Source organism: Bufo bufo, chromosome 3 (assembly GCF_905171765.1).
Source record: "Bufo bufo chromosome 3, aBufBuf1.1, whole genome shotgun sequence".
NCBI classification, from domain to species: domain Eukaryota; kingdom Metazoa; phylum Chordata; class Amphibia; order Anura; family Bufonidae; genus Bufo; species Bufo bufo.
Window position 1 is genome coordinate 141,170,950 of NC_053391.1, and position 23,003 is coordinate 141,193,952.

The following is a 23,003-nucleotide window of genomic DNA, read 5'->3' on the forward strand; positions in this document are numbered from 1 at the left end:
CGTCTTAATAAATGACCCCAACAGTGTTTTGTCTACACTTCATTTAATTAAAGGCACCACTGGGGGATTTTGTAATTGGTTTTCATAAAAAATTCTGAATCTGCATATATTCCAGTACATAGTCGCAAGGGACTGAGCCATTAGAGAACTAAACTGAAGGATTTCACAATGATTGGAATTCTGCAGCCTGTCATATATTGGCATACATGTATGCTGCGGAACTAAAATAAAGAAAAGAGCCATAATCAGAATAATCAATAAAAAAACTATTACAGAATTAATTTTTTAGGCTAAAATACCAAGAATAAGATAAAAAGAAAAATATCCTCCAAAAAAGGTGCCCACAGCTCTTAAAGCACTGGCTCGGCTATTTCCGTCGACCCCATAGAAATGAATGGGAGCAGGGGCCGCGCATGCGCGGTACGCTCCCATTCACTTCTATGGGGAGCCGGCTTGGTTGTGGCCGGACCAGAGTCCTCCAGCCACCACCTTGCGGGGCTCCGTTCTCGATATAGGTGTGAGTCCCAGAGGTGGGACCCGCACCTATAAGACAATGGGGGCATATCCTAGCGATATGCCCCCATTGTCCATGATGAGACAACCCCTTTAAAGAGTGAAGCTCCAACGATGGAGCGTGAGTGATAAGGGTAACTATAAGTGTGCGTCTCGTATACAGCACAGACCTGAGGCAAGTTTCCAGAAAGTACCAGCTTAAGCGAAAAATAATTACTTCTGGGCTCACATTCTGTCACTTCATTCATTTCCAACAACTATCTAGACTGTACGGGTCCAGCAGTGTCAGATCTGCAGAAATCGCGCACAGATATATTAAGAACTAATGGCATTTTGGATGCTTAATCAATACATATCTGGGAGTATATTAGTTACCACAGATCAACTTTAAAGGATAACTCACTTTCATTGAAAGAAACTCAATAGATGCAAGAAGATTGTAGCCAACAAATAACTTTTATTCGAAACATCTACAATGTCTCAATCCTTCAGATACATGAACAAATGAAACGGTTGAGGTTTTGCCGGAAATTCATTGAATAACATTATATTTAAGCTTGTCAGAGGGAAATCAGGGTAGAAGTGAAGGCCAATTCGGAGATGGGAATAAGCCTTTGAAGGGATTGTCCCACTAAGTTTATCCTCTATCTCCAGGATGGGGGATCAGTGTCTGATCAGCAGAGGTCTGATCGCTGGAGGCCCCGCCAAACATGAGAATGACGGCCCATGCTCCACATTGACTAGAGTGGAAGACACGCACGGGTGTCCGCCGGAGATAGCCAAGTACAAGCACCTTTCTATCTCAGGCAGTCCCATAGAGCTGAAAGCGGCACACATTTGTGACCCCTTTTGTGGCCCCCATTCTAGCAATCGGCGGATGCACCAGGGGTTGGACCCCCGCCGATCAGACACTTTATCATACTGGTGTAAAGTAGAACTGGCTTAGTTGCCCATAGCCACCAGATTCCACCTTTCATTTTGGACAGCTCTTTTGGTAAATGAAAGGTGGAATCTGATTGGTTGCTATGGGCACCTAAGCCAGTTCTACTTTACACCAGTTTGATAAATGACCCCCTTTACTTTGTATCCTGTGGAGAGGGGGATAAGTTGGCTAAGGCCCCTTTCACACTTGCGTTGTCCGGATCCGGCGTGTACTCCATTTGCCGGAGGTGCCCGCCGGATCCGGAAAAACGCAAGTGAACTGAAAGCATTTGAAGACGGATCCGTCTTCAAAATGCGTTCAGTGTTACTATGGCAGCCAGGACGCTATTAAAGTCCTGGTTGCCATAGTAGTAGTGGGGAGCGGGGGAGCAGTATACTTACAGTCCGTGCGGCTCCCGGGGCGCTCCAGAATGACGTCAGAGCGCCCCATGCGCATGGATGACGTGATCCATGTGATCACGTCATCCATGCGTGTGGGGCGCCCTGACGTCACTCTGGAGCGCCCAGGGAGCCGCACGGACGGTAAGTATACTGCTCCCCTGCTCCCCACTACACTTTACCATGGCTGCCAGGACTTTAGCGTCCTTGCAGCCATGGTAACCATTCAGAAAAAGCTAAACGTCGGATCCGGCAATGCGCCGAAACGACGTTTAGCTTAAGGCCGGATCCGGATTAATGCCTTTCAATGGGTATTAATTCCGGATCCGGCCTTGCGGCAAGTGTTCAGGATTTTTGGCCGGAGCAAAAAGCGCAGCATGCTGCGGTATTTTCTCCGGCCAAAAAACGTTCCGGTCCGGAACTGAAGACATCCTGATGCATCCTGAATGGATTTCTCTCCATTCAGAATGCATTAGGATAAAACTGATCAGGATTCTTCCGGCATAGAGCCCCGACGACGGAACTCTATGCCGGAAGAAAAGAACGCAAGTGTGAAATAGCCCTTACTGGGACAACCCCTTTAAGTAAGTGTAATGTAAAATACCTCCAAACCCAAGACACAGTAAATGATATGTAAGAGACGTGAGGTGAGCATAGTAGCTCAGTGGTGAATACGATTTCCTTGCAGCACTGGGTTTCTGGATTCACGGACCAAGTCTGGATGGAGATTATAGGGCAGATTTATCAAAACAGATGCAAAGGCTGACTAATGTAGCTGCCCTTGCAACCAATCATATTGAACCTTTCATCTTCCAAAGGAATGCAGAAAACAACATTGCTTACCGGTAATTGTTTTTCTCGATACCCATGACGGCACCCCATGCGACCAGGGACCTCCCATCCGGGACAGGAAACCTGAGAAGATAAAAGGTTCACACCCCCACCAAGCACCAGTGATAGTAATAAACAGTACTCCGGAGGTGAATACACGTAAGAAAAATAGAGAGAGAGAGATCCAATACGGTACATTATATCTCTTCAATACTTAAGAGAGAAAACTCTCAGAAACCAATAAGGAAGTAGCGGGCTACCCCGCATATAACCTAATAAAGGACAACTAAAGGCTTTTTATTTATTTATTTTTTTTATTTTTTTTTAAATATACTTCTATTATAGGGAAGGGAAAATTTCGGGGGTGCCGTCATGGGTATCGAGAAAAACAATTACCGGTAAGCAATGTTGTTTTCCCCTCACCCATGACGGCACCCCATGCGAGATAGACTATTAATGAGAAATTAGGGGGGGACAACCGCCTGAAGCACCTTCCTACCAAAGGCGGAATCCGCGTGAAGTTGGAGCCTGTAATGTTTTAAAAAGGTATGTTGAGAGCTCCAAGTTGCTGCTCTACAAATTTGGGCCAGGTAGGCATCCGCCTTCTCGGCCCAGGACGTAGCTACCGCTCGAGTGGAGTGGGCTCCAAACCCTGAAGGGGGCGAGAGACCCTGCGCTAAATAGGCTTCGGAAATGGCCCTTTTAACCCATCTAGCAATAACCGCCGTGGACACTTTCCGCCCCTTATTTCTACCCCAAAACTGAATAAGGAGGTTTTCATCCAACCTCCAGGCCGAGGTAGACTCTAAATAAGCAAGTAGACATCTTTTGACGTCCAGGCAATGATACTCCCTTTCTAAACTATTAGAGGGATTAGGGCAAAAAGATGGAAGGACAACATCCTGACTTCTATGGAAGTCCGAAACCACCTTTGGCTGGAAGGACGGGAGAGGCCTAATGATAACTTTGTCATCCAAGACCTGGGTATAAGGAGGAAAAGCCGAGAAAGCCTGAATCTCTGAGATCCTCCTAGCTGAAGTAATGGCCAGTAAAAAGGACATCTTAAAAGAGAGCATATCTATTGGCAAATCTGACAGGGGCTCAAAAGGTTTCTGTGACAGGGCCGTCAAGACCGTGTTTAGGTCCCAAGGAGGGGACAAGGGTCTTATCGAAGGGCGGATCCTGGAGGCTGCCGACAGAAACCTTTTAACCCAAGGATGCAGGGCCAGCTGGGAATCGAAGAAGTAACTCAAGGCTGCCACATGTACTCTTAGGGTGGAAGCCCTAAGCCCCTTATCCAAGCCAGCTTGTAAAAAATCTAGAACCCTAGAGACATCTGGAGGAGAAAAGGGGTCAGGATTGATCCCTAAAAAGGAGGAAAAGACTTCCCAGATCTTATTATATTTTCTGGCCGTGGTGTCTTTCCTACTTCCCAAAATGGTGGAAACTACAGATTGGGACAGACCCCGACCTAACCAAATCTCCCTCTCAGCCTCCATGCTGCCAGATGCAGAATTCCTGGACTGGGATGCAGGATCGGGCCTTGATATAATAGATCCTCCCGAGGGGGGAGAATCCAAGGGGGGGGTTATTGCTAGGTCTAGGAGGCAGGAGTACCAGGACCTTTTCGGCCACACTGGGGCCACTAGGGTAATCGTTGCTTTCTCCCTCTGGACTTTTTTCAGGACCTGCGGGATTAGGGAAAACGGAGGGAAGGCATAACCCTCCTCCTGAGTCTAGTCCTGTGCTAATCCGTCTAAAGCTGTTGGATCGTCCAGACGATTTATGGAGAAGAACCTTTCCACTTTCCTGTTCTTTCTGGAGGCAAATAGGTCGATCGTAGGGAGGCCGAACTTCTGTGTTAACTGGGAGAAGACTTCTGAGTTTAGGCACCAGTCCCCCTGCTTTAGCTGGGTGCGACTCAGAAAATCGGCTACTATGTTTTCTTTCCCTTTTATGTGGACTGCCGACAGAGATGGATGTCTCTGCTCTGCCAGCTGAAAGATCTGGTGACAGAGTATTGCCAGAGAAGGTACTCTTGTTCCGCCTTGATGGTTGATGTATGCCACTGTAGTCAAGTTGTCTGAGTATAGAACTATGTTTCTGAAGGATATGTCTGGAGCTATTGCTTTTAAGGCCATCTCTACTGCTTTCAGTTCTTTGAGGTTCGAGGTGGCTTTCCTGGTGTTTAAATCCCACCTCCCTTGCCAACCCTTGTTCTCCGAGTGGGCCCCCCAACCCCACGGGCTGGCGTCCGTTGTTATTACAATGGGATCCCGAAAGGCCCATGGTACTCCTGCTGAGAGATTTTCTGTCACAGTCCACCAAAGAAGAGACACTCTCGCCTCTGCGGATAAGTGGAAAAGCCGGTCCAATGACAGCTTGCAGCCGTCCCATTGGCGCAGGATGCATGACTGTAGCTTCCTTGTATGAGCCTGTGCATATAGGACCGCTGGAAAGGTTGCTGTCAGGTGGCCCAGCACTGCCATTGCCCTCCTGAACGAGCAGAGGTAGGATCTGAAAAGATCCAAAACATGCTCTCTGATGGAGAATATCTTGGCGGACAGGAGGAAGGACTTTTCTACTCGGGAGTCTAAAAGGATGCCTAAAAATACACAACTCTGGGATGGAGTTAGGCAAGACTTCTTCCAATTTATTTTCCAGCCCAGGCTCTTTAACAGGGCGCAGGAAACCTCAATGTTTTGAATCAAGCCCTCTTTGGTCTGGGAAATAAACAGGAAGTCGTCCAAGTATGGCAGCAACGGAACCCCTGACAATCTTAGGAAGGAGGCTACTTCCGCAATCACCTTTGTGAAGATTCTGGGGGTTTGAGAAACCCCAAAGGGGAGGGCTCTGTATTGCAGGTGTAGACATTCCCCCTGAACCCAGACTGCTGTCCTCAAATATTTTTGGGAGGACACATGTATTGGCACGTGGTAGTACGCGTCCTCTAAGTCCAGAGTCGCCATCCAGCAATTCCTTGATAGTAGATCTATGGCCGACCCTATGGTCTCCATGCGGAATTTTTTGTAGCTGAGGAATTTGTTTCATTTCTTCAGGTTCAGGATTACCCGAAAGGATCCATTGGGTTTTTTTACTAAAAAAAGAGGAGAGTAAAAACCCCTGCCCCTCTCTGCCTGCGGAACCGGGACAACCACCCCTTTTCGCAGAAGTAGCAGGACCTCTGACTCTAAGGCCTGTCTCTTGACTAGATCCTTGGGGTAATCTGTTAGCCTGAACGAGTCCCGGGGACGGGTCAGAAGCTCCAGCCGGAACCCCTCTCCAATCCCCCCCAGGATCCAGCCGTTCTTGGTTATGTTTTTCCAGGCTGGGAGAAAGAGAGATAACCTTCCCCCTACCTGGGATTCGGCGTCATTGCTTATCTTTGGGCCTTTGATCTTGGGGTTTAAAGAGGAAACCTCCGGATTTCTTAGGAAATCTATCCTTTTCCCTTTTATCATACTGCCTACCCCTTTGCCTTTTGCCTTGGTATCTACGAAAAAAGGGGGGGCGTTGAGGAGCTGGAAAACCCTTCTTCCTATCCGAGGCCTTTTCAAGTATATCATCAAGGGAAGACCCAAAGAGCCTGTCACCCTCACAGGGGATAGCGCATAACCTAGCCTTAGATCCCTGATCCGCCTTCCAGGACTTCAGCCAGATAGCTCTTCTAGCTGCATTGGATAAGGCGGATGATCTGGCTGAGAACCTAACTATATCTGTGGAGGCATCGGCTAAAAAATCAACAGCCCTAAAAAAGGTGGGAAGAGAGGCCAAAACTTCTTCTCTTGGTTTCTTCTCACTGAGATGCTGTTCCAGCTGTTCCAGCCAGATATGTAGTGACCTAGAGACCCATGACGCTGCAACCGCCGGCCTCAAGCAGGTAGAGGATGATTCCCAGGCCTTCTTCAAATAAAAATCCGTTTTTTTATCCAGAGGATCAGATAGGTTACCCAGGTCATCGAACGGAAGAGCAGACTTCTTGGCAATCTTTGCCACCGGAGCATCAACAATAGGGGCCTTGTCCCAACAGGCTGCTACCTTTTCATCAAAGGGATATTTCCTTTTGACAGAGCTTGGAATAAAAAACTTCCTATCAGGATTCTTCCATTCCTTTTTAATTAATGCCTGCACATTCTCATGAATGGAAAAAACTCTCTGCTTTCTGGGACCTAACCCCTGAAAGGCAACGTCTGCTGTTGATTTAGGCTGTTTCACCTCTTCTAATTGCATCGTCGCTCTGACCGCTTTAAGGAGGTTTTGGGTATCTTCAGGCGAGAAAAGGGATCCCCCTGTTTCTTCTTCTGCTGACGAAGTATTATCATCGGAGAGTAACTGGCCTGCTTCTCTTTCCTCCGCGTCCGAACGGTCTATATCCGAATCCCTCATATCCGGAGATCTTCCCGAAGACTGCGGGCGATTCGTAGTTAAGGATTTTAGGGATGCTTTCACTTCAGATCTTATTAAAGATCGCATATTCCTGGAAAGGCTCCGTGACTCCTCTGCCACCAACTTATCAATACATGGGGAGCATAACGGCTTAGAATAGGAGGAAGCTAGGGGGACCTTACATCCTGCACACTCCTTATGCTTCGTCTTTGAGGCCGCTTTTTTGGGGGGCTTTGCGACCTACACAAATCAAGCAGATAACACCCCATTAATAAAAAAGGATATATCTCACCACCTTCTTTAGCCCCCACTCCTCAGGACTGGTACCGGACTCGCGGGCCTTGAGGGTTTCAGGGGTTCGGCGCGTCCGTCTGCAGGCTCTGACATCTTGCTGACCGCAAAGAGCCTCTTCAGCACCACACTGTGTGCCACATCAGCCGGCTGGGTTCCCCCCCTCTGCCCCATTTATATTTTAAAAGACGCGCCAGGGCACACATCGGCGCTCAACCCAACTTCCGGGTCAAGCCCCGCCCCCCCGCGTCGGGGCGTGCGCATGCGCAGACGCCCCTTCCGACGCCGACAGGAAGACGGGCAACCCGGGAGCAAGGAGGGAAGCCGCCTGAACACGGCCACAGCGGCTCCCTCAGGCCAGCGCCGGAATGTGGGGGAAGAGGCCCAGACTGTAGGCAGCAGCCCCGGAGAGCCTGACGCCACCTGGGGGAGGCCACCCACCGGATAAGAACCTGGGCCTCCCCCCGGCTGTAGGTGAGAACCAACGTGAAATCCAACGTGAGCTTCCCAGAGACTTCCCATCCGGAGGACAGGAAACCTGAACTGGTGCTTGGTGGGGGTGTGAACCTTTTATCGTCTCAGGTTTCCTGTCCCGGATGGGAGGTCCCTGGTCGCATGGGGTGCCATCATGGGTGAGGGGAAAAATAAGAGGTGGAATCTGATTGGTTGCTATGGACAACTAAGTCACTTTCCTTAGCACCAGTTTTGATAAATCTCCCCCTATATTTGCGTGGGCGTCTTCACAAGTCCAAAACTATTCTGACGCATTGATGCATGTTTCGGCAGCAGCAGCACAACAACCCCAAACATACAGTCAATGTCATTGGACGAACAAGGAGTTGTGGAAGTGATGATCTGGCCCCCACAGAGCCCTGATCTCACCATCATCGACTCTTTCTGAGATTACATGAGGAGACAGAAGGATCTGAGCAAGCCTACATACATAGATCTGTGGTTAGTTCTCTAACATGTTTGGAACAATCTCACTGCCGAGTTCCTTCAAGAACTGTGTGAAGTCTACCTAGCAGAACTGATGCCGTTTTGAAGGAAAAGGGTGGTCACATGAAATATTGATTTGATTTAATTTCTCTTTGGTTCATTCACTTTGCATTTTGTTAATTGATAAAAAATAAACTAGTAACATTTCTATTCTTACTTTACAGCATTTTTTCCATACCCGTGTTCACGGATCCATCACACCCATTATAGTCTATGGGTCCGTGAAAAACCACGGATGCCATCCGTGTTTCAAGGATTATTAAGAAGACATTCTTAGAAAATAATTTTTCAGCTGTTAAGTGTCAGTGAAACACAGATGCTACATGGACAGCAGAAAACGGACACACGGACCCAATACGGATCCGTCATGGAGAGCTTCACGGATGCATCACTGACCACCTGCTCACCGATTTGACCACAAACGTGTGAATGAGGCTTAAGCCATATAAATCAGATTTGTGGTTAAAATAAAAGTTGTGACTTTATGGAACAAAGATATTACACTATCCCGTGGGCCAGTGCATACATCAAATGTTCTTCTATATCAAACTTGTATATGTGTATTCTAAATGTACAATAAATGATGTGCACCTGGCCATACACAATACCCGGCTCACAATCCTTTCACATACTGTACACATGCACGCTTGGCTGAGACTGCATGTGTGCTCAATAAGGAGAGCGAAGTAAGCCTCTGCCATATGCCTCCGACTTGTCTGGCCGGGAGGCCACCATACATATTACATGTTTGGCCGGTGCTGCCAAAATCAGCGGGTTTGCCCAACACACTACTCATGCGGCCTACACACTTATAAAACACACAAGAGAGTAGAGTGACATGCTAAAAAAAACCACAAGGGGCTTTCCTACTATGTATACTTATGGCACACAGTTTAGATATGCCATGGACGTCTGTTCAGAGCCTGGGCAGGGGGAGAGCCGGCCACACATACCCAGTCCAATATCATCCATAGGGTACACAGGATCAGTCATGTCAGTGCACGCCTATCTCCATGCACTACAATGAAGGTCAACCATCTCCTCAGAACGGGTGACTAGTCTCTGGATCGGTGAAGATCTTTGTTTTACCTCTCACCGATCGTATACCAACAAATCAGATACACATCATAAAGATCATTAGTGGGAAAACCACTTTAAAAAGGGGTTATCCGATGAGTCATGTAAAAAAAATTAGATTCAGACATCATATAGCACATGACAACCTCAAAGCTAGAACCAGCCCTGTCCCTCACATGGATCCAGAGAGCTCCCCATTCAATGCTCATTTCAAGATGCCAGTTTAGGGGGCGTGTCCTGTCTGATGCATCTACTGGCAGTTGAAGGATGGAGTTGAGCATGTGCTTCCATCACAGTGAGCAGGACAGAGAAATTAGAAAAAGAGCAAACAGCAGGTGGCGCTATACAGATAGATTTCACTGAATAACTCAGTGGCTATACTACATTATTAATTACATGCAATTACAAAAGTATCCAGATCCAGGGGCTGGTACGTCCTAACTTTAAAATTTCATTGCGGCGCGGCGGGGGTTAATTGGAACAGGATGTCCGCTGAAATCATCCTGTCACAGCGCCGGGGGCTGGGGGGGGGTCATGTGACCCCCCCCGCGACGGCGATCGCCGCAAACCGCAGGTCAATTCAGACCTGCGGTTTGCGGTTTTACCTTATCCGGCAGGCGGCGGTGCCATCGGGTCCCCATGCGGCTGTAGGGGGGACCCGATGGCATGGAAGGTGACGAGCCTGTGAGATTCAGCCCCCTGGATCTCACAGGCCGGAAGCTGTATGAGTAATACTCACTGTATTACTCATACAGCCAATGCATTCCAATACAGAAGTATTGGAATGCATTGTAAAAGAGATTAAGACCCCCAAAAGTTCAAGTCCCAAAGTGGGACAAAAAATAAAGTAAAAAAAAGTTTAAAAAAATAAAGTTTTCCCCCAAAAAAAATTTAAAGTTACAAGTAAAAATAAACAAAAACGTCATTTTCCCCAAATAAAGTAAAAGAAGAAATAGGTAAAAAAATTTAAAAAAAAGAAGAAAAATATGACATATTAGGTATCGCCGCGTCCGTATCGACCGGCTCTATAAACATATCCCATGACCTAACCCATCAGATGAACACTGTAAAAAAATTTAAATAAAAACTGTGCTAAATAAACCATTTTTTTGTCACCTTACGTCACAAAAAGTACCACAGCAAGCGATCAAAAAGGCGTTTGCCCACCAAAATAGTACCAATCTAACCGTCACCTCATCCCGCAAAAAGTGAGCCCCTACCTGAGACAATCGCCCAAAAAATAAAAAAAAACTATGGCTCAGAATATGGAGACACTAAAACATAATTTTTTTTGTTTTAAAAAAGCTGTTATTGTGTAAAACTTACATAAATAAAAAAAAAGTACATATATTAGGTATCGCCGCATCCGTATCGACCGGCTCTATAAAAATATCACATGACCTAACCCCTCAGGTGACCACCGTAAAAAATTAAAAATAAAAACTGTGCTAAATAAACCATTTTTTGACACCTTACATCACAAAAAGTGTAATAGCAAGCAATCAAAAAGTCATATGCACCCCAAAATAGTGCCAATAAAACCGTCATCTCATCCCGCAAAAAATTAGACCCTACCTAAGATAATTGCCCAAAAACTGAAAAAACTATGTCTCTCAGAAGATGGAGACACTAAAACATGATTTTTTTTTGTTTCAAAAATGAAATCAGTGTGTAAAACTTACATAAATAAAAAAAAGTATACATATTAGGTATCGCAGCGTCCGTAATAACTTGCTCTATAAAAATATCACATGACCTAACCCCTCAGGTGAATACCGTAAAAAAATAAAAATTTAAACGGTGTAAAAAAAGCCATTTTTTGTCACCTTACATCACAAAAAGTGTAATAGCAAGCGATCAAAAAGTCACACGCACCCCAAAATAGTGCCAATAAAACCGTCATCTCATCCCGCAAAAATCATACCCTACCCAAGGTAATCGCCCAAAAACTGAAAAAATTATGGCTCTCAGACTATGGAAACACTAAAACATGATTTTTTTTGCTTCAAAAATGAAATCATTGTGCAAAACTTACATAAATAAAAAAAAAAGTATACATATTAGGTATCGCCGCATCCGTGAAAACCTGGTCTATAAAAATATCACATGATCTAACCTGTCAGATGAAAGTTGTAAATAATAAAAAATAAAAACAGTGCCAAAACAGCTATTTCTTGTTACCTTGCCTCACAAAAATTGTAATATAGAGCAACCAAAAATCATATGTACCCTAAACTAGTACCAACAATACTGCCACCCTATCCCGTAGTTTCTAAAATGGGGTCACTTTTTTGGAGTTTCTACTCTAGGGGCGCATCAGGGGGGCTTCAAATGGGACATGGTGCCAAAATAAACAGTCCAGCAAAATCTGCCTTTCAAAAACCGTATGGCATTCCTTTCCTTCTGCGCCACATACACTGCTCAAAAAAATAAAGGGAACACTTAAACAACACAATGTAACTCCAAGTCAATCACACTTCTGTGAAATCAAACTGTCCACTTAGGAAGCAACACTGAGTGACAATCAATTTCACATGCTGTTGTGCAAATGGGATAGACAACAGGTGGAAATTATAGGCAATTAGCAAGACACCCCCAATAAATGAGTGGTTCTGCAGGTGGTGACCACAGACCATTTCTCAGTTCCTATGCTTCCTAGCTGATGTTTTGGTCACTTTTGAATGCTGGCGGTGCTTTCACTCTAGTGGTAGCATGAGACGGAGTCTACAACTCACACAAGTGGCTCAGGTAGTGCAGCTTATCCAGGATGGCACATCAATGCGAGCTGTGGCAAGAAGGTTTGCTGTGTCTGTCAGCGTAGTGTCCAGAGCATGGAGGCGCTACCAGGAGACGTGGAGGAGGCCGTAGGAGGGCAACAACCCAGCAGCAGGACCGCTACCTCCGCCTTTGTGCAAGGAGGAACAGGAGGAGCACTGCCAGAGCCCTGCAAAATGACCTCCAGCAGGCCACAAATGTGCATGTGTCTGCTCAAACGGTCAGAAACAGACTCCATGAGGGCGATATGAGGGCCCGACCTCCCCAGGTGGGGGTTGTGCTTACAGCCCAACACCGTGCAGGACGTTTGGCATTTTCCAGAGAACACCAATATTGACAAATTCGCCACTGGCGCCCTGTGCTCTTCACAGATGAAAGCAGGTTCACACTGAGCACATGTGACAGACGTGACAGAGTCTTGAGACGCCGTGGAGAACAATCTTCTGCCTGCAACATCCTCCAGCATGACCAGTTTGGCATTGGGTCAGTAATGGTGTGGGGTGGCATTTCTTTGGAGGGCCACACAGCCCTCAATGTGCTCGCCAGAGGTAGCCTGACTGCCATTAGGTACCGAGATGAAATCCTCAGACCCCTTGTGAGACCATATGCTGGTGCGGTTGGCCCTGGGTTCCTCCTAATGCAAGACAATGCTAGACCTCATGTGGCTGGAGTGTGTCAGCAGTTCCTGCAAGACGAAGGCATTGATGCTATGGAATGGCCCGCCCGTTCCCCAGACCTGTATCCAATTGAGCACATCTGGGACATCATGTCTCGCTCTATCCACCAACGTCACGTTGCACCACAGACTGTCCAGGAGTTGGCAGATGCTTTAGTCCAGGTCTGGGAAGAGATCCCTCAGGAGACCGTCCGCCACCTCATCAGGAGCATGCACAGGCGTTGTAGGGAGGTCATACAGGCACGTGGAGGCCACACACATTACTGAGCCTCATTTTGACTTGTTTTAAGGACATTACATCAAAGTTGGATCAGCCTGTAATGTGTTTTTCCACTTTAATTTTGAGGGTGACTCCAAATCCAGACCTCCATGGGTTGAAAAATTAGATTTCCATTTTTAATTTTTGTGTGATTTTGTTGTCAGCACATTCAACTATGTAAAGAACAAAGTATTTCAGAAGAATATTTAATTAATTCAGATCTAGGATGTGTTATTTTTGTGTTCCCTTTATTTTTTTGAGCAGTGTAGTTTACGACCACATATGGGGTGTTTCTGTAAACTACAGAATCAGGGCCATAATATTGAGTTTTATTTGGCTGTTAACCCTTGCTTTGTTACTGGGGAAAATGGATTAAAATGGAAAAATTTGCCAAAAAATTTAAATTCTGAAATTTCATCTCCATTTGCCAATAACTCTTATGGAACACCTAAAGTGTTAACAAAGTTTGTAAAATCAGTTTTGAATTCCTTGAGGGGTGTAGTTTATAGAATGGGGTCATTTTTGGGTGGTTTCTATTATGTAAGCCTCGTAAAGTGACTTCAGATCTGAACTGGTCCCTAAAAACAGAGGAAGAGGTAATGTGATACCCCGAAACACGTCTAGCCTAGACAGGACCCCAAATTTTGGACCACTTGGGAAGCTGGAGAATTGACTGGATTGTCACAAAGAAGGAGTCGTCTGTCACACGAATGGTTTATTCGGAACATAACCTGTAAGGCCTGATTCCATGGGGAAGGCCTGAATACACGTGCCAAACGATTGCCAGTGTGCGAATTTATGACGAACTATCAGTCCACATACTCAGAGGACCATAATATCACCATGGTCGACTTATCAAGGGAGACGGTAAGACCGTTCGATTTTATCCAGCGATTTAAAACTCTTGTGACTGCTAGTCCAGTGGGACGCCGCTGGTGGATGCTATAAGCGGTACGCCGCTTAACCTCCTCAGGACCGCCGTACGCAGGATTGCGTCATTGCGGCGGCCCTGCTCTTCTGGGTGGACGCGCCGGCGCGTCCTCTCGCGAGACGCGAGATTTCCTGTGAACGCGCGCACACAGGCGCGCACGTTCACAGGATCGGAAGGTAAGAGAGAGTGGATCTCTAGCCTGCCAGCGGCGATCGTTCGCTGGCAGGCTGGAGATGTGATTTTTTTAACCCCTAACAGGTATATTAGATGCTGTTTTGATAACAGCGTCTAATATACCTGCTACCTGGTCCTCTGGTGGTCCCCTTTGTTTGGATCGACCACCAGTGGACACAGGTAGCTCAGTAAAGTAGCACCAAACACCACTACACTACACTACACCCCCCCCCTGTCACTTATTAACCCTTTATCAACCACTGATCACCCCTGATCACCCCATATAGACTCCCTGATCACCCCCATGTCATTGATTACCCCCCTGTCATTGATCACCCCCCTGTAAAGCTCCATTCAGATGTCCGCATGATTTTTACGGATCCACTGATAGATGGATCGGATCTGCAAAACACATACGGACGTCTGAATGGAGCCTTACAGGGGCGTGATCAATGACTGTGGTGATCACCCCATATAGACTCCCTGATCACCCCCCTGTCATTGATTACCCCCCTGTCATTGATCACCCCCCTGTAAAGCTCCATTCAGACGTCCACATGATTTTTACGGATCCACTGATAGATGGATCGGATCCGCAAAACGCATACGGACGTCTGAATGAAGCCTTATAGGGGGGTGATCAATGACAGGGGGGTGATCACCCCATATAGACTCCGTGATCACCCCCCTGTCATTGATCACCCCCCTGTCATTGATCACTCCTCTGTAAGGCTCCATTCAGACATTTTTTTGGCCCAAGTTAGCGGAAATTATATATATTTTTTCTTACAAAGTCTCATATTCCACTAACTTGTGTCAAAAAATAAAATCTCACATGAACTCACCATACCCCTCACGGAATCCAAATGCGTAAAAATTTTTAGACATTTATATTCCAGACTTCTTCTCACGCTTTAGGGCCCCTAGAATGCCAGGGCAGTATAAATACCCCACATGTGACCCCATTTCGGAAAGAAGACACCCCCAGGTATTCCGTGAGGGGCATATTGAGTCCATGAAAGATTGAAATTTTTGTCCCAAGTTAGCGGAAAGGGAGACTTTGTGAGAAAAAAATAAATAAAATCAATTTCCGCTAACTTGTGCCAAAAAAAAAAAAAAATTCTATGAACTCGCCATGCCCCTCATTGAATACCTTGGGGTGTCTTCTTTCCAAAATGGGGTCACATGTGGGGTATTTATACTGCCCTGGCATTTTAGGGGCCCTAAAGCGTGAGAAGAAGTCTGGGATCCAAATGTCTAAAAAATGCCCTCATAAAAGGAATGTGGGCCCCTTTGCGCATCTAGGCTGCAAAAAGTGTCACACATCTGGTATCGCCGTACTCAGGAGAAGTTGGGCAATGTGTTTTGGGGTGTCATTTTACATATACCCATGCTGGGTGAGATAAATATCTTGGTCAAATGCCAACTTTGTATAAAAAAAATGGGAAAAGTTGTCTTTTGCCGAGATATTTCTCTCATCCAGCATGAGTATATGTAAAAAGACACCCCAAAACACATTGCCCAACTTCTCCTGAATACGGCGATACCACATGTGTGACACTTTTTTGCAGCCTAGGTGGGCAAAGGGGCCCACATTCCAAAGAGCACCTTTAGGATTTCACAGGTCATTTACCTACTTACCACACATTAGGGCCCCTGGAAAATGCCAGGGCATTATAACTACCCCACAAGTAACCCCATTTTGGAAAGAAGACACCCCAAGGTATTCCGTGAGGGGCATGGCGAGTTCCTAGAATTTTATATTTTTTGTCACAAGTTAGCGGAAAATGATGATTTATTATTTTTATTTTTTTTCCTTACAAAGTCTCATATTCCACTAACTTGTGACAAAAAATAAAAAAACTTCCATGAACTCACTATGCCCATCAGCGAATACCTTGGGGTGTCTTCTTTCCAAAATGGGGTCACTTGTGGGGTAGTTATACTGCCCTGGCATTCTAGGGGCTCAAATGTGTGGTAAGGAGTTTGAAATCAAATTCTGTAAAAAATGACCGGTGAAATCCGACAGGTGCTCTTTGGAATGTGGGCCCCTTTGCCCACCTAGGCTGCAAAAAAGTGTCACACATGTGGTATCTCCGTATTCAGGAGAAGTTGGGGAATGTGTTTTGGGGTGTCATTTTACATATACCCATGCTGGGTGAGAGAAATATCTTGGCAAAAGACAACTTTTCCCATTTTTTCATACAAAGTTGGCATTTGACCAAGATATTTATCTCACCCAGCATGGGTATATGTAAAATGACACCCCAAAACACATTCCCCAACTTCTCCTGAATACGGAGATACCACATGTGTGACACTTTTTTTTTTGTGCAGCCTAGGTGGGCAAAGGGGCCCACATTCCAAAGAGCACCTTTCGGATTTCAACGGTCATTTTTTACAGAATTTGATTTCAAACTCCTTACCACACATTTGGGCCCCTAGAATGCCAGGGCAGTATAACTACCCCACAAGTGACCCCATTTTGGAAAGAAGACACCCAAAGGTATTCGCTGATGGGCATAGTGAGTTCATAGAAGTTTTTATTTTTTGTCACAAGTTAGTGGAATATGAGACTTTGTAAGGAAAAAAATAAAATAAATAAAAATCATAATTTTCCGCTAACTTGTGACAAAAAATAAAAAGTTCTATGAACTCACTATGCCCATCAGCGAATACCTTAGGGTGTCTACTTTCCGAAATGGGATCATTTGTGGGGTGTTTGTACTGTCTGGCCATTGTAGAACCTCAGGAAACATGACAGGTGCTCAGAAAGTCAGAGCTGCTTCAAAAAGCGGAAATTCACATTTTTGTACCATAGTTTGTAAACGCTATAACTTTTACCCAAACCATTTTTTTTTTACCCAAACATTTTTTTTTATCAAAGACATGTATAACAATAAATTTAGAGCAAAATTGATATATGGATGTCGTTTTTTTTTGCAAAATTTTACAACTGAAAGTGAAAAATGTCATTTTTTTGCAAAAAAATCGTTAAATTTCGATTAATAACAAAAAAAGTAAAAATGTCAGCAGCAATGAAATACCACCAAATGAAAGCTCTATTAGTGAGAAGAAAAGGAGGTAAAATTCATTTGGGTGGTAAGTTGCATGACCGAGCAATAAACGGTGAAAGTAGGGTAGGTCAGAAGTGTAAAAAGTGGCCTGGTCTTTAAGGGTGTTTAAGCTATAGGGGCTGAGGTGGTTAAAGACTGTGCTTTGATTGCGTATTAGGATTGTAGAATCTTCGGATACCCCTGTTATTATATCGAATGGGACAATAGTAGAGGACACAGTTTTATCGCTACCATTAGCTACGTGACTTTCCCATACGAATATTTGGCTGAATATTCGTACGACTATTTTACTATCGATTATTCCATTTTATTCCTCGAATTTTATCACATTTTAGATATCTATTTTCCATGTGTTTTATATTGTTATACTGCATGATATATATTATGGTATAGTTATTATAGATAGATAATCCTCTATTATCACCGCCAGTATATACTGTTATTTATTGTTATTATATTATATGCCAATAAATTTCAAATGGTCCAGATATCCTGAGAGTGCCCAGTTAATTTTATTGTATTTCATTGTTTTTTGGAGTGGACTGGGTGAGCCCACCCGACTGAGTGCACCTCTTGGGGCAGTAGTTACTCTTGTGCGTTACATTCATTTTTCTTTTTTGCATGAAGTACAAACCGGATTCCAAAAAAGTTGGGACACTAAACAAATTGTGAATAAAAACTGAATGCAATGATGTGGAGATGGCAAATGTCAATATTTTATTTGTAATAGAACGTAGATGACAGATCAAACGTTTAATGTATCATTTTAAAGGAAAAATACGTTGATTCAAAATTTCACGGTGTCAACAAATCCCAAAAAAGTTGGGACAAGTAGCAATAAGAGGCTGGAAAAAGTAAATTTGAGCATAACGAAGAGCTGGAAGACCAATTAACACTAATTAGGTCAATTGGCAACATGATTGGGTATAAAAAGAGCTTCTCAGAGTGGAAGTGTCTCTCAGAAGCCAAGATGGGTAGAGGATCACCAAATCCCACAATGTTGCGCAGAAAGATAGTGGAGCAATATCAGAAAGGTGTTACCCAGCGAAAAATTGCAAAGACTTTGCATCTATCATCATCAACTGTGCATAACATCATCCGAAGATTCAGAGAATCTGGAACAATCTCTGTGCGTAAGGGTCAAGGCCGTAAAACCATACTGGATGCCCGTGATCTCCGGGCCCTTAAACGACACTGCACCACAAACAGGAATGCTACTGTAAAGGAAATCACAGAATGGGCTCAGGAATACTTCCAGAAACCATTGTCAGTGAACACAATCCACCGTGCCATCCGCCGTTGCCAGCTGAAACTCTACAGTGCAAAGAAGAAGCCATTTCTAAGCAAGATCCACAAGCTCAGGCGTTTTCACTGGGCTAGGGATCATTTAAAATGGAGTGTGGCAAAATGGAAGACTGTTCTGTGGTCAGACGAGTCACGATTCAAAGTTCTTTTTGGAAATCTGGGACGCCATGTCATCCAGACCAAAGAGGACAAGGACAACCCAAGTTGTTAACAATGCTCAGTTCAGAAGCCTGCATCTCTGATGATATGGGGTTGCATGAGTGCGTGTGGCATGGGCAGCTTGCATGTCTGGAAAGGCACCATCAATGCAGAAAAATATTTGGGTTCTAGAACAACATCTGCTCCCATCCAGACGTCATCTCTTTCAGGGAAGACCCTGCATTTTTCAACAAGATAATGCCAGACCACATTCTGCATCAATCACAACATCATGGCTGTGTAGGAGAAGGATCCGGGTACTGAAATGGCCAGTCTGCAGTCCAGATCTTTCACCTATAGAGAACATTTGGCGCATCATAAAGAGGAAGGTGCAACAAAGAAGGCCCAAGACGATTGAACAGTTAGAGGCCTGTATTAGACAAGAATGGGAGAGCATTCCTATTTCTAAACTTGAGAAACTGGTCTCCTTGGTCCCCAGACGTCTGTTGAGTGTTGTAAGAAGAAGGGGAGATGCCACACAGTGGTGAAAATGGCCTTGTCCCAACTTTTTGGGGATTTGTTGACACCATGAAATTCTGATTCAACATATTTTTCCCTTAAAATTGTACATTTTCTCAGTTTAAACTTTTGTTCCGTGATTTATGTTCTATTCTGAATAAAATATTAGAAGTTGGCACCTCCACATCATTGCATTCAGTTTTTATTCACGATTTGTATAGTGTCCCAACTTTTTTGGAATCCGGTTTGTACAATATGTGACAAAAAACAATCTGAGAACGGCCTGGATAAGTCAAAGCGTTTTAAAGTTATCAGCACTTAAAGTGACACTGGTCAGATTTGCAAAAAATGGCCAAGTCCTTAAGGTGAAATAGGGCTGAGTCCTTAAGGGGTTAAATATTAAAAATGGTTTAAATGTAAATGTAAGGCTACCCATAGAATCCATTCAATTCCATCTGCCATTTTTGTATTATGGGTGATAAAGCTCTACTAACCAATGGCTCTGGGCGCCAACGGCAGCATAACAATCTATTGTGCACTTGGTATAAAGTATATTGACAAGCACTTACCTCTACAACTTCTGTCACCAGGGCCCCGACACCCGTGTAATAAAATGGATAAAGAATTGCAGGGAGAGGAAACAATATCAGGATGCCCAGGAGGCCGAGGATAAAATTGTGCCAGACTCCTACAACAGATGAAACAGCAAGAAACAAGAAATTGTATTTTCTGCATGAAAAAAAAACGGTTTATACACATTCACAAGAAATCAACCCAATGAATATATAAAATAATGGGAATAAAAATATTTTATTATATATATATATATATATATATATATATATATATATATATATATAGTGGGGATTCGCTCTGGTAGTTAGGATTAGCGGGTGCAGCACAAAGGCTTCAAAACATCAGTGTTTATTCACACGTGAAAGTAAAACAAAAAAGCAAGTTGCTTGGTGATCGTTCACACACATGAAAAGTTCATATACAAAACAGTCACCTTTTCTCCTGGGTGTTACTTCACACCCTGTTGGAAGTTCTGCCTTGTCAAGTCCACAGGCAGGCGTTAGGCGGCCTGATCGCCCTCACAGGGGTCTGAGCACTCCAGCCCGACTCAAGCCGCAAATCCCAACACAGCGCTCATATCCCAGCATACACACCTCCTGAGCTCCACTGTCAGATGGAGGTAATCCTCCTGGCAGTGTGGGCTGGTTTTTATGCCTGGCAAAACCCGGCCTGGAACATGAGGAGTAGTCACCCACCCAGCACTTTGACTACTCCCAGTAAAAGCCGTCCCGGATCAGCTATTACAGCCATACTAAGTATCAAGGTGTCAAACAATAACTGCTGCTGACACATAAAAACCGGCTCTTACTCCACCGAGTGTGACACGTACCTATCATCCACGATGATTCTTTGTACCTTCTTACACTAATTATATATATACACACACACATATATATACATATACACACACATATATATATATATATATATATATATATATATATATATATATATATATATATACACACATACACACATACACATACATACATACACTATAATGAATATATAAAAAGATGCCTATAAAACTTTTTTGTGTTTTTTTTTTTTACTTTTATTTCATGGATAGAAAAAAACTTTTATAAATCATTTGCTGAAACAGGCCCCAAACTGATGTTATCTGAATGAGTGAACGTTTTTTTTATCACTATAACCTAGCAGAAGCTTCCATAAACTTTCAAAATTAGTATATACAGTACAGAGTTTGTGTGCCATCTAGTGGCCAAGACTGTGCATTGCTAAAATAAAATAGGAATTTCTATTTCATGCAAGATTCTACTAGCTAGTAATTTATTCACAAAGCTCCCAATGCAGAGTGGCACAGATTCTGCAAAGAGCCTGAAATGTGCGGCAGAGATGCTGGCCCATTCTCACACAATGGAGTTTTATAGCTACTGTTCTATGGTGGTACACTTCACACTGCACCAAGGAATACAATGTGCTACGTGAAATACATTCAGCACAACACATCAGATTTGATTTGCCTGTTAGTGACACTAGGTTTTCTGATCTCCATATCCATTAAAGGGAGTCTATCAGCAGTTTTGATCATGCTAAACTGCTTACAGCGCTAGGTAGCGGCTGGGGGGGGGGAGCAGTGCAAACTTGCCTTTCGTGGAGCCTTTATTAGTAAGAGTAGTAAGCATATGAAGTTGTATTCTGCTACATTCTGCTGTCTCAAGTGCCCAAGAGGCAGAGCTTCACTGTCACAGCCCCTCCTCTCTGCTGTGAGTGACAGCCATAGCATCCAATTAGGAGAACACTAAAGCTGTCACTCGGAACAGAAGGGAGGGGCTGTGACCCAGCTCAATGTTGAGAGCACTTCACATTGTAACTCCCCATGTTGGGCACTTGCAGGAGCAGAATAAGTTAATACAATATTTCTGAACATACCTCTAACTGGCAGCAAACAGCTGACATTTCAAGGAGGAATAACAGCGGAACGGCACAACACAGGGCTATATGAAAAGATACTCCATAACTGCCACATGATGGAGAATACAAGTATTTACTGAAATAGACATGTCAGGAGAGGTGACAGGTCCTCTTTAATGGAAGACAGCACTGTATATCAAGCTGCCACTAAAAAGATCTCTCTGTAATGACAGGGAACAGGAATGATCAGCTCCCTGGGAGGGGATTAGCAATGGAGTCCAAAGGTGGAGGGAAGAGTCCACATCTTCAGGCCACTGCTACGGAAACCCATGAAGATCTGTATAGCACCACCTGCTGTTTGCTTTTTCTAATTACTCTGCCCTACTCACGGAGATGGAAGCACATGCTCAGTCCCATCCTTAAAGGGAACCTGTCATCAACTTTGTGCTGCCCATACTAAAGGCAGCATAAAGTAGAGACAGGTGAGATGATTTCAGCGGTCTGTCATTTAAGGGTACTTTCACACTTGCGGCAGAGAGATCCGGCAAGCAGTACCGTCGCCGTAACTGCCTGCCGGATCAGGCAAAACGTATGCCAACTGATGGAATTAGTAAGACTGATCAGGATCCTTATCAGTCTTAAAAATGCCTGATCAGTCGAAAAAAATGCATTGAAATGCCGGATCCGTCTTTCCGGTGTCATCCGGCAAAACGGATCCGGCATTTATTTTTTTCACCTTTTTTTCAGTCTGCGCATGCGCAGACCGGAAGGACGAATCCGGCACTAATACATTCCTATGGGAAAAAATGCCGGATCCGGCATTCAGGCAAGTCTTCAACGGTAGCATGCTACGGTTTTCTCTTTTGACTGATCAGTCAAAATGACTGAACTGAAGACATCCTGATGCATCCTGAACGGATTACTCTCCATTCAGAATGTATGGGGATAAAACTGATCAGTTCTTTTCCGGTATAGAGCCCCTGTGACGGAACTCTATGCCAGAAAAGAAAAACGCTAGTGTGAACGTACCCTAAAAGTTAAAAGTAAGTGGTTGCCGAGAACCAACATCACAATCATTGCAGACTAGGCCTGGAAAAGAGTCCCGGCCACCTGAGAAGAGTCCTGGTTATTCATGAATTCCTGCCCACCTGCTGATGACTGACAGTCTTCTACCTAGTTTTCTCCCTTTCTCTCTAGGAGAGAACTGCCAATCATCAGCAGATCGGTGAAAGAGCAGGAGATTATAATAACCAGGACTCTTCTCAGGTAGATTTCACTCTT

The 23,003-nt window shown here is 44.5% G+C and overlaps 1 protein-coding gene across 1 annotated transcript in view; it reads right to left on the bottom strand.

Annotated features, from left to right (window-relative positions):
• MBTPS2 (membrane bound transcription factor peptidase, site 2) overlaps positions 1-23,003 on the bottom strand; it is a 71,985-nt gene that overhangs the window by 31,022 nt on the left and 17,960 nt on the right. Inside the window, exon 6 of the mRNA XM_040423658.1 lies at positions 19,841-19,959. Within this exon, the coding sequence (XP_040279592.1) occupies positions 19,841-19,959 (119 nt within the window). The remainder of the gene's footprint in view (positions 1-19,840; positions 19,960-23,003) is intronic.